Raw genomic sequence first — 12,546 nt, forward strand, 5'->3', positions numbered from 1 at the left:
TTGCAGAGAGAGCGCCCGAACTCTGAGCGAGGGGCTGAACACAAACAGGGGAGAGTGGGGCAAAACGCGACACAGATTTGCAAATTATAACTTTCTTTTTATTATTCGCAAATATCGGCAAACAAATATCATAGAAGCATTTGCTACCGTCCTGGCATCACTCTCGGTAATTTTTGAAAAGGCCAGCTGAAGCGGAACACAGTAAAAAAGCTCGAAATGTTGCATTTTGCCTGAACACGAAGGACAAAGTGAGAAATGAAGCAGGAAAAATGAGACGCCTTTCAAAATTTAATGCAATATGAGGTCTCGCAATGAATTCGCATAGCTCCATGACCGTGCACAAAATTTCTGAGCCTCTCCGCATGACAAACATCAAATCCATGACCCAACCCGACACTGTTTTGTTCCATGACGCGCAACAGACTCGGCAGTTCAACAGCAAGATATATAGGGGTTGAGTGTTGCCTGAGTACGCGATGCTTTTGAATTTCCTGCCTTCTTCACAACTTTTTTTTCTCTTTTCGGGTCACAACTGTAGCTCTTTCTTTTCATCTCTGTCGAATGGGCATGAGTATATAGTAATTCGATTCGCAGTACGTGACCGTGAGCTTTTGGACGTGATGATAGGTCAGGCCGAGCAGTGCAGGGCTTGTCGCCGGACAGAGAGCGCCGTTTAAGTTCCAAATAAACTTTGTGCAGTTCCTACCTTTGAATTTATCTTGTTTGCTTAACTGTTTTGAGATAGGCGTTTTTAGGAATACCAGAACGTTTGGTGACACCGGCTATGCACGATGCTATGCACGGCTTTCTTCACGTCTTCTTCGCGTAAACAACTTAATAAAGAACTCATGGCAGGCAAGTCTGATATAATTGTGGTTTTCATGGCTCCAAGCACCACATCTCAGGAGAACCTCACATGATGACGCATGTGAATTCTGACGACTGCCACGTGCACCGACTCCCATTAGAATACGAATCAAAACAGCTCTGTTAGTATCGCTGAGACATACGGGGGCAAATGCATACAGAGCCATGAACTGCAGCGCAGGGAATATGCCAGTCTTCAAACAGATATCTACAGAAGCGACTGAAGTACTGTTCATTTGGTATTTTCCTCCCAAAATACAATGGCTGTTTTTTACTTTCTATATGGCGAAGCCGTTAATACAGAAAGCTTCAGCATTTCATTAAGTTGCATCTAAAATACAATGCAGGCGAAATTCTAGAGGCCCGTGTACTGTGCGATGTCAGTGCAGGTTTAAGAACCCCAGGTGGTCGAAATTATCTGGAGCCCTCCACTACGGCGTCCCTCGTAGCCTGAGTCACTCTGGGACGTTAAACACCCATAAACCAAACCATTTCAAGTACAATATTGAAGGGGGTGGAACAGGCGTTCACACGCTTGTATAGAGCACTCGAACGGCGCACTGGGGCGTACACTAGCGTCATTTATGATTACCCTAGGCCTCGAAGCAACGCCTTATCGTGCATGCACATTCGCATGGGTTGAGGTTTGCTTCTCTCAAAAAGCTATATCGACCCTGGCGGGCAGCGACCAATGTCAGAAAAGCACGACATTGCGCATCGTTTGAGCTTTCTAGACAGGTGTGTGGACGTCTGTACATGATAGAGAAAAGCTTTGCAATGTGAAATTACAGATAGCAGCATTAGGAAAGGTAAAAACGCATTTCTGCAGCTTCGCTTGCTGGCTCCGTTATCAAAAGCGGATCTGCTCAATGTTAAAGAGGCAAAAGAAAGGAAAGGAAAAATAAAAGCTTGCAAAATACGGCTCATGGGCTTCTAGTTTGCGCGTCAAGGAAAGGAATGTTGAGTCATGAATACTATAATAAATCCGTATACAATTTAGGAAATTTGCCGCCATGTTATAGTCACAAAAATCAAGTCCTATTATAATGGATACGCGGGCGCTACATCTTTGCGTAAGACTCGCGGGATTGTTCTGAATAGCGCCATGGTAATCGTTTAGGAATGGGTTCGCAGCGTGTAGGCACATTTTCGTTGTATCGACAAGGATGCCTTCAAAAAAAAAAAAAAATGGCTGGTGGCTTAGCATTGCTCGTGTTCGTTATCGAGAATTGCTGGGTATGTGGATATTTATAATCGGGTGCAATTCTTGTATAGGTGCAACGTGATCACGGTACGCTGTGTTTGTCCTTCTTCTCTTCCAGCTTCTTTTCTTTGACTGGGTGTCATTGCGCTGAAAAACTATGAGTTCAAATCAAGAATGCCAACTAGCCCAAGAACTAATCCTACTGAATCATTGCTGAGCATGAATATTGTGCGAGAGCACCGTTTTTTTGCATATGGACGTCACCGCCACGTACCTGAATGCGCGATTGAGGTGTCCACTGACCCAGGGAGCCTGTCAATTTACCCAATATACTATCGGGGACAAACGTATGCGGGACGCGAGTTCTTGGAAAAACGTTTATTGTATATAGTTCCACCTTGCTACCCAGTCGCCTGATATTGCATGAAGGTATTAAAGGCCTAAATGCTCCTTCCTCTGGGAACAATACCAGGCGACTGGGTAGCGACGTGGAGCTACAATAAACGTTTTTCCAAGAATTTAGAATTTAGTTAATCACTTCACTAGTTAACATGGTTCCCATGTTTTTGACGTCCGCCAAGACCGGTACTACTATGCCGCAAACGGCTTCTCTTTACCTTGAAGAGCCTATTTTTAAAAATTAGTGAACACCTTCCATGAAACACCTGGTGCCTGGTCGCTTGTACTGTGAAACCCTGTCGAAACGTCTCGTCACGCAGAATCATGGAGCGTTTACTGGATCAGCGATACGCGATAAAATTTTGTGTAAATCTTGGTAAAACGGGCAAAGAGACTCATGACATGATTAAGGAGGCCTACGGTGAAACTGCCATGGGTAGATCAGGTGTTTTTTTGAGTGGCACAAGCTGTTCCGAGAAGGTAAGGAAAGAGTGGAAGACGACGACCGCTCCGGACGTCCTTCGACCAGCAAAACCAACGAAAATATGTAGCGAGTGAAACATTTACTGAACACTGATCGTAGGATGAGTATCAGAATGATTGCTGAGGACTTGAGCATTCCTCAAACCCAAGTTTTTGAGATCGTGACAGAAAACTTAGCCATGAGGAAAGTGTGCGCGAAGTTCGTGCCGGAAGTGTTGTCAGGAGCAAAAGCCCAACCGGAAAGCGATCCTCCAGGATCTTCTTCATCATGTGAATGAGGACCCCGATTTGTTGCCCAGCACAAGCCGGCAACGCTGCCTCAGCCCCCTACAGCCCCGACTTCGCCCCGCCAGACATTTTTCTATTCCCGAGAATAAAATCGACGCTCAAGGGGAAACATCACGGATCGGTAGAGGCGGTTCAACAGGCCGTGACGAGTAAGCTAAACAGCATTCCGGTCCAGGCGTTCCTGGAGGCGTACGAAAACTGGAAAACTCATTGGCAGCAGCATGTAGGTGCGGAAGGGTGCTACTTTGAAAAATTCTAATCGTTTGTACTATTCTCATGAATAAATTTTACAAAAAAATAGAGTCCTACTACTTTCAGAACAGACCCTGTATAAAGGCGCAGGACACAGTGAACATCCCCCCCCCCCTAAAAAAAAAAACAGAAGAACAAAGATTAAAACCTAAAAACCATACTACGCATGCACATCGAGTCATGGAATTTTTTTCAACGAAATTGGCAACTGTGTGTGGTCCAGGAGATAGGGTGAGCCGTCTACTATGGGGACTATGGGAGATAAGTCTTGGAATTTGTTGAAAAAGATGCCATGGCTCGACTATGATGTGCAAGCGCAGTATGGTTTCTAGGTTTTAATCTTTGTTCTTCTGTTTTTTGGGTTGTTCACTGTGTCCACTGTGTGTTACGAAACGTGTAGTGGCACCCGTTTGGAAGCATCTTTTCCTGCCTCGAAAATGGGGGCATTTTACCGTGGGGCATTTTTTTTTCCGGGGACGTTTTCTCCAGAATCCGGTGATACTAGTGGCGCCATCTGGTGTCTAACTAAAAAACGATTATTTTACAATTGAAGCTGCAATGAGGGATGGGGGAGGAATGAGGGGCTCATCTGAAGATTCTTTATCGGCTGCTTTTGCCCAACATTGTCAAAGCCGTCACATGGACCGACCATTTTGACTCGCCTCTGAAAACTTAATTCGTTAACTGTGCTGCTATGACCTGACACAATGACGTCGACATGGCGGAACCTTCCACAAGTGCTGCTGCCGATCGCCGAGAACGCAATCGCCTTCGGAACCGACAGGCGAGATCTTTGACCATGGAAGGTGACCAACAGCGTGATCGCCAGGAAAGATCTTTGGCAGCAGAAGACCAGCATGAATTACAGGTCGTACTTCAGATATTGCATGCCTTTACTCGCCGTCGTGGGCGACAGCACGCAACACGCGCATAAATAAAAATATATTTTCTCAAAAACCGTTCTTTCTTTACGGCAACGAAACGCGGTTCAGCACACATGCATGCATTCCTGCATCAGGTAGTCTAGGCGTAACACGGGTTACATCGCTACTTTTTCGTATATATTCCGTATTGGTGATTGTATATCCCGAGCACACCAGGTTAAGGGCTGTCAAAGCATACGCCCCTGTAGACATATAGCGTGACAATTTCTGCTATTTCAGCTCTCCAAACGGCATATCTTGCTCCCCAGTGGCGTCGTTTATTTACACTGAGCACACATTGCTTATCCGAAGCACATTTTCGCCCAGTGCAGCCGATGTAGTGCTAGATAAAGATTGTCGCAGCTGCGAGAGTGCTATCAGGTCAATGTTCGCCTTAGAAAAACCTCCACCCACGAAAGAACGTCATCGTGGCATTAGCTGGCGGCACAAAAGCCAGGATAACGTGTACTCACGCTAGCGGGAACAGCAGCTACGTGCCGCTCGTTTGGTATCGCTACTCCGATCGAAGCCGCAGTGGGGGGAGCTTTGGATAATAATGTCATAATAAAATAAGGTTGTGCTGATTTCCACAACGCTTTCGGCAGTGGAGCGAGCGGAAAATTAAGTTAAGCGAGAGCCGCCTCGCAACCGAAGGCCGCGGGTTACACGCGCGAAGCAGTTTCGAACCGCCAGCCAAACCGTCATTACGGCCGGTCGAGCGCCAAGTCGGATTGTTTATACGCCAATGAGCCCGCCTTAACTCTTACTCAGAACAATTGGTATGAGCAGCCTGTTTTATTCCGAGCGATTCTCGCTCGTCGTCGTGTCATTCACACTTTCGCTGTGTTATCTTTACGAACGGTTCGTTGTTTTGTCGTAAAATACGGATCGTCAAACAAACGGGGTTGTATAATGTGGCTTCTACTTTAGTCAGAAAAACTGAGCGAAAAAACACCGCCTCCGTGTAAGGGCGCACCCCGACAAAAACTTGAAAAAAAAAAGAGTACCTGATTTAATGCTCCCGAAGCGGCACGTACAATCAGCCACAAAAATTTACGCGATGCGTGTTCTCGAAAACAAAACAAAAAAAAAATTGCCGACGATTACATTGCATCCTAATGTGAAATTTGAGCGCAGCTCATCACCTGTTTCAGCTTTTCGATAGATTGAGGCAAAGAATTCGAGCAAGACATGTATGCACAATTACAGACAACTTATTTTTTCACACATATTCCTCCTTCAAAAAACACTCCACTAACAGTTCTTGATTGTCATGAAGGAAGCTTTGTGGACGGAGAAATAGATGGATATATGCTCGACTTGCTGCACCAATGCCTGGTTCTCAAAGACGAGGTCTGCGCAAGTATTTCGCGAGGTTGTCACAGCTGCGGGAGCCGTTACGAGCGAGAGGAACGGGATGTTCTCCCGCATAAGTGGTAAGAAAATCCTGCTTGTTTTTATATCTACATTAAAGTCACCATCCACCCTGCCACCCTGGCAGGTGGCAGCGTTTCCGGCACAACGTTGTAAATTCCAAAGCATGCAGCGCACATCTGTCACTTCCGCCACGTAGCTTAAAGCACGATTGAGGTGTCAACTGTTCCAAGAGGGCAGTTATGCGCCTCCCCTCTGGTTCAGGTGTCCACCGAGATGTGTGAGACAGATACTGCGCATTTACTTTTCTCAAAAACCAATTTACAAATTTTACCCTCTGCTTTCCAAGCCCCCGCTCATTGGTGTCACAGCTGTGGGAGACAGATATTGCACATTTTCTTTTCTAAAAAAAAAAAAAATACCGAAGAAACTTAGGAAATTAGGAAACTGATTGTATATTCCTTGATTTTGCCAAAGCGTTCGACCGCGTAGCTCACTGCCGCATGATTTCGAAATTATCATCACTCCGTCTAGACTCGCTAACTTTAACATGGCTTCGTAACTTCCTCTCGCATCGCCAACAGTTTGTATTTGTTAATAATCTGTCCTCTAACCTTTTCCCGGTTAACTCCGGTGTACCGCAGGGCAGTGTGCTTGGTCCGTTATTATTTCTTATTTATATCAATGATTTACCTAATAATATAACTTCCAGTATGCGAATTTTCGCGGATGATTGCATTATATATCGCCCTATTATATCTACTAATGACCACCTGGCGCTCCAATCAGACCTTCTTACTATTAACCACTGGTGCAACTCATGGTTAATGACTCTTAATGTATCGAAGTGCAAAGTCATCTCTTTTACCCGTAAAAATAACAAATCTAGCTATACATACCGTATTCAAAATGATCTACTCTCTCACGTATCACGTTACAAATACCTTGGCGTTAACCTTTCTTCAGATCTTTCATGGTCATACCATATCTCATCCATATGTGCCGCCGCCTCAAAGTCATTAGGATACCTACGCCCTAATCTCTGAAATTCACCATCTAATATTCGAAAACTAGCATACCTCACTTTTGTTCGTCCACAACTTGAATTTGCTTCTCCCATTTGGTCTCCCTATCATAAGAACATGATCATCGCGTTAGAATCTATCCAAAACAGGCAGCACGATTCATTTCACGAAACTATAACTACCGTTCAAGTGTCACTAAAATTAAAACAGATCTTTCTCTACAATCATTAAGCACGCGCCGTGACATCGCTCTCCTAACACTATTTCAAAAATATGCGCACTTCAATAGAACTAGTTCATTTCAACTCGATGTCTCATCCCGCACGTCGAAAAGATTATACAATCAGTTTAGTTTCGCAAGAATATATGGGGACATATTGGCTTTCAATTCATCTGCACTACCACGAGCCATTAGATTATGCAATGATCTGCCAGATAACATCGCTTCCGCGTCTAATCTGGAATCTTCCCATTCTCAACTCATCACATATTTCACTCAAACCGTCATTTAGCACGCCTACGTTCAAGTCTTTTATTTTTTCTGATTTTTTGTTCTTTGCTTTGCTGCCACACTCGTGCCATTCGGATGTTTTCTTACTTATGTTTGCCTGCCATGTTTCCGTGTTTGCCTTAATCGCGCTATTTTACTCATTGTTCCCGCGTTCGGTGAGCACATTATCCTTTATTGTAGTGCTTTATTTTGTGCCGCGTATTCTTTTTTTCTCTTTTCCTGTTGTTATTTCTGAGTCGTTTCTTCTCTACTAATTTGTTGATATATTGTTTATCATGACTGTATACTTCTCTTTTGATTCCTCTAGTTATTAATGCACTGTATAGATTTATTTCTTTTTTTATCATGATCGTATGTTTCCTTTTACTTCCTTGGTTATTAATGCACTGTATTATATTTTTTTTCGCCCCCCTTACACAATGCCCAATGGGTCTGTAAGGTATTTCAAATAAATAAATTCTAAAGTGTGCTTGGCGAAAGCCTTGTGGTCAACCCACTGCCGCTTCCCCGAACCTCTTGGCACGGAATCCCTGGGCCGCTTCGGAGCCATACGTCTCACTCACTCGACTTCAACGAGACGTCTGGCGAAGGAGCGGCGGTGTAGCTGCCGCCGCCGACGCGCGCGCGCTCGTTTTACCGCTACTGTGTGACGTCACGGTTGCTATGCACAGCTGCGCCCGCCACTGGCGCGCCGGTTGCTAAGGAGGGGAGGAGGTTGCGCTTTTACCCTCTCCTTTCCAAGCTCCCGCTTCATTGCTTTCGCACTGCTGGTTACAACGGACAACGGCGACGGCGACGTCGTGAAACGCAGAAACGGGCGCCAAAGAGCTGCCCTCTAAAAAAAAAAAAAACATTGCAGCATTGCCTAGCGATTGCGGAGTAAGATATACAGGAACGCCGACTCCGCTGAAAAGAGGCGCTCAGTTTTGCTACATCGGAGAGAGCTTGGTGGGGCGTCTGATAGATGGCGCTCGGATTTGGCAATGGCTAGAGTTACTGTATATGCTACCACTATATGCTACCTTTGGTAGCATATACAGTAACTCTAGCAATGGCACTGCTACAGCACTACCACCGCGCCGATCTTAGAGGAAGGCGCCGATGCTGCGGCGGTGCCGGGCGCTTCCTCCCTCTGATTTTGCAAACACCCGCATGCGTCGTGGCGTGCATGCATCGCGGTCGTTGTCTGCTTCGTAGCGTTGCGCTGGCACCGCCGCCGCGTTTGTCGTCTGCTTCTGACTGCTTCATACAGCTCACCTGCCGCAACTCAGCTTGGTAGATGGAGCATCGGCGGCAGAACGGCGGTCCACTGCTAAGCGAACAACTTTCCTTTATCGTATCCTTGTTTACAGTCAGCGACAAAACAGGCCATCGCCTACCCTCCACGTTCGCAGGACAATAATAACACTGCACAGTATGCGCTTCTCATATGCTGTCTGTGTTCCATCCACCTCGTGGGTTCGCTTATCGTCTGAGTGCCCCTGTCATGTTCACTGGTACACGCAGATAACTCTCAAAACGACGCGGGCGGTGCGCAGACCACCCGGCATCAAGCGCGATTAGAGGGCTGCTTACTTCATTGAACATGCGTTTTGCGGAGCTGATTGTAAGGTGCGTAATGCCAAATGAAACGCGAACAACAGACCCGAAATGCGAACACAAAAACAAAACTTTATTTTCACCTGGAGAAGAAATAAAAGTGAGGTTTATTAATACTTCTTAAGGAGAGTGATCGCGCCTTTCGAGTTAAATTAGCCTGCGATCGTACTGAGCTTCCCACCACAAAGATAATTTCATTTTGCTGTTTGGCATTAAACTGCCTTGTCCGCGTTTCATTAGTTGCTGACGCTGCGTCGGCCGACTCATCAAAGGAAAAGTATTATCTTAGTGGAGGCTATCGCGCGCTCATTAGAAAACACGATTCTATTTGTGCGTTTCCCGGCTAGCAGACGACGTGCAAAGGCGGCATCCCGTCAGCTTTTCGGCCGCTATGCGCCACAGCATTTCGTTTCGTGGCACTGTCGATAGGCGGCGCTTCGATAAGGCAATTTCTAGGGTGCCTCAATGGCCAGCGCCCCTAGGTATTTATAAAGTCCCTTCCTGCAAAGAGGATAGGGTGAGAGGAAAGTGTGTACAAAGCCGCGTCAACAAGCAAAGGGGAGCGGAGGCAGAGAGTACACGCGCAACGCTGAGCACCGGAGGCACACTGGGCGTTCGTGTAACAAAATCACGCCTGCCTGGTACATTGCAGCGCGTCAGAGCCGCTTGGTAATGTTACCAGCTGATGAAGCAAGCACACTCCCATACACTTTCAGACATTTCAGGCGTCTCTCATGCGTGACTACGTCGAAATAAAATTTATCACGCGCACCCGCATCTCGGAAACTTTTGTGGCCGATAGCACATAGGCTAAGAGGGAGTCAAAGTGGTGGGCTCCGAATAAATTTCGACTACCTGAGATTCATTAACAAGCAATGACATCGCACAGAGCACAGGAGCCTTTTTGCGCTTCGTCTCCATCGAAATTACGGCCGCCGCGGCCGGGATCGAACCCGTGACCTCGTGACCAGCAGCTGAACGCCAAAGCCACTGAGTCACCGTGCCCGGTAAAATCTCTTCAGAAAAGGCGCGGCCCTTACACGACAAACTGATTCCGATTCCAAAGACGGATGCCCTTCTACTCAACAAGTCGAAGGGTATCAGTCTCAGTCCTCTTACGTGCACAGGAGAGGTTGCTTTGCCGGGAAGCTTCTCGAAAGCGCATGTATTTTGGCGCGATGTAGCCAAAATATGTTGGGCCACAGCGCCGAGGGTAACCGCGTCTTCGAAACTCTAAAACTGATATGGATATTACTTACAGTGAGCTACACGCCTCTCAATAATAAAGAAGCCTAAAGTAATACTTAAAAAGTCAACTATTAAATATTAGTTAATCAGAAGCACGCTATGCTGGGTGAGTTAGTTAATGTTTATTCTGACAACCAGCGCGAAATTCGACAAGGGACAGAAAGAAAAGACAACACGTGCACCCAGTTAAGCGTGCTTGTAAGTTAACTAACCTGCTAGTTAGCACGTGTTAGCTGCATTCTGCTGTACTACACCGCTGACAACGCTATGCCGCAAAAAGTGCTCTTCTAACTCCAAAAGCCTTTTTTTTAAAAAAAAAACTGTGCAAAGACTTCGATGAAACACCCTGTATAGCAGACGCACATCAACTGTTCCTTCCAAATGACACTTTTTGTTATCTTGGGGCCATTTGTTGTGATGTGTTTGATTCACTGTCTAAGTTTTTTGCTTTTGTTTTTTCAGTCTTAAATAGTTGGTGCATGTTATAGAAGCAATAAAGTGTTTAACTCTTTTTTGAAGCTATTTCTTGCTTTTATTGCGCTGAGACCAGTGCCTGCATTGAGAACCAACTACATCGGTTCTTTTTATTTCGTTAGTGCGTTAGGCGGGCGGGCGGATGGATGGATGGATGGATTGCTGGTTGAATAAACAGATCAATGCCCTTCACAGATATGTTGCGCTAATGCTTTCAGCTACATTGGTTCAGAGAAAAGGTTCCAAAATATTATTTGCATGCAAAGATATTCATAAAATGAATCATATTTAATCTTGTATCATATTAAGGCACACTTCTGAAAATACGACCTCTGATAATTCAAACAAAAATCTCTGGTTCTTTGAAGTTTTAATGCCTTCTTTTTTTTGTGAGTGGTATTTGTTGTTTGATTCTATTCACACCACAATCTTATAGTTTCAAGCACTTCAGTTCTTGAGCCGCTGCGGTGGCTCAGTGGTTATGGTGCTCGGCTGCTGACCCGAAAGACGCGGGTTTGATCCCGGCCGGGTTGGTCGAATTTCGATGGAGGCGAAATTCTAGAGGCCCGCATACTGTGCGACGTCAGTGCACGTTAAAGTACCCCAGGTGGTAGAAATTTCCGGAGCTCTTCACTACGGCGTCCCTCATAGCCTGAAGCCGCCGCGGTGGCTCAGTGGCTATGGTGCTCGGCTGCTGACCCAAAAGACGCGGGTTCGATCCCGGCCGCGGTGGCTAGAATTTCTTTGGAGGAGAAATTCTAGAGGCCCGTGTACTGTGCGATGTCAGTGCACGTTAAAGAACCCCAGGTGGTCGAAATTTCCGGAGCCCTTCACTACGGCGTCCCTCATAGCCTCAGTTGCTTTGGGACGTTAAACCCCATAAACCAAACCAAACCTCACAGCCTGAGTCGCTTTGGGACGTTAAACCCCATAAACCAAACCAACCATCACCTTAGAAATAATGACATCAGCGCAAAAAGGGGAAGAAGGAGAGTAGGCACAGACGAGCGTTGCACTTTCAAAAACTTTTATTGTGAACGATTCACAAATATATAAATGCTGTCCGAGCCAGGGGTTATCGTCTGCGCACGCGCAAATATGCCAGCTTTTCGCCTGAGAGGGAGATAGAGGCCATGGTGACGCAGCCCTCCCGAAGTCTAGATATCCATTTGATTCTACGACTTACCGTGTGACACGTGTTTGCTCTTAATAGCGGGAGTGTTTTCTAGGTCGGGCGAAAATTTGGTTTGGTTTATGGGGTTTTAACGTCCCAAAGCGACTAAGGCTATGAGAGACGCCGTAGTGGAGGGCTCCAGAAATTTCGACCACCAGGGGTTTTTTAACGTGCACTGACATCGCAGAGTACACGGGCCTCTAGAATTTCTCCTCCAAAGAAATTCCAGCCGCCGCGGCCGGGATCGAACCCGCGTCTTCTGGGTCAGCAGCCGAGCACCATAACCGCTGAGCCACCGCGGCGGCGGGCGAAAATCTCTGCAGATGAGACAATTTTCTGGGGAAAATTTTCAAAATCTTTTCTTTCACGCGCATTCTTTACATTCTTGCGCGCTCCCCTAACCTCTCGTTAACGCATATCCCAGTATGGACAACGCACACATTTCCGCACTTTAAAGGAATTTGGCATAATACGCCTTCTGCGCATTCAACAAAAGGCCGCCTGTTCATGGTGCTATGAACCGTGCGCCAGCAAACCCCTTCAGCCTTTCAACTCCGCCCACTCTAATCTCGTTAAACGAGCTATTGTCACGTTGTGCTTAAAGAACGCTGTCGGCAAATCTTGTCCGCGCTTTATCCCAAATGCGTTCAACCATCAAGCCGAAAGGCAGCTGAGCGCCGGATATCTCCTCATTTCGATCAGGCCTTCTCAAAAAGACGCGCGCA

General features: G+C 46.3%; 1 protein-coding gene across 2 annotated transcripts in view; it reads left to right on the forward strand.

The window, feature by feature from the left end:
- The first annotated feature begins 4,222 nt into the window (after positions 1-4,222).
- Positions 4,223-12,546, forward strand: part of LOC149353028 (netrin receptor DCC-like) — a 68,472-nt gene continuing 60,148 nt past the window's right edge. For both annotated transcript variants that reach the window (XM_089577265.1, XM_089577267.1), the window contains exon 1: positions 4,223-4,361. In XM_089577265.1, coding sequence (XP_089433391.1) covers positions 4,351-4,361 — 11 coding nt within the window. In that variant the 5' untranslated portion in view covers positions 4,223-4,350. The remainder of the gene's footprint in view (positions 4,362-12,546) is intronic.

Source organism: Amblyomma mixtum, chromosome 3, assembly GCF_055824585.1.
Source record: "Amblyomma mixtum isolate Tamu chromosome 3, ASM5582458v1, whole genome shotgun sequence".
Classification (NCBI taxonomy): Eukaryota; Metazoa; Arthropoda; class Arachnida; order Ixodida; family Ixodidae; genus Amblyomma; species Amblyomma mixtum.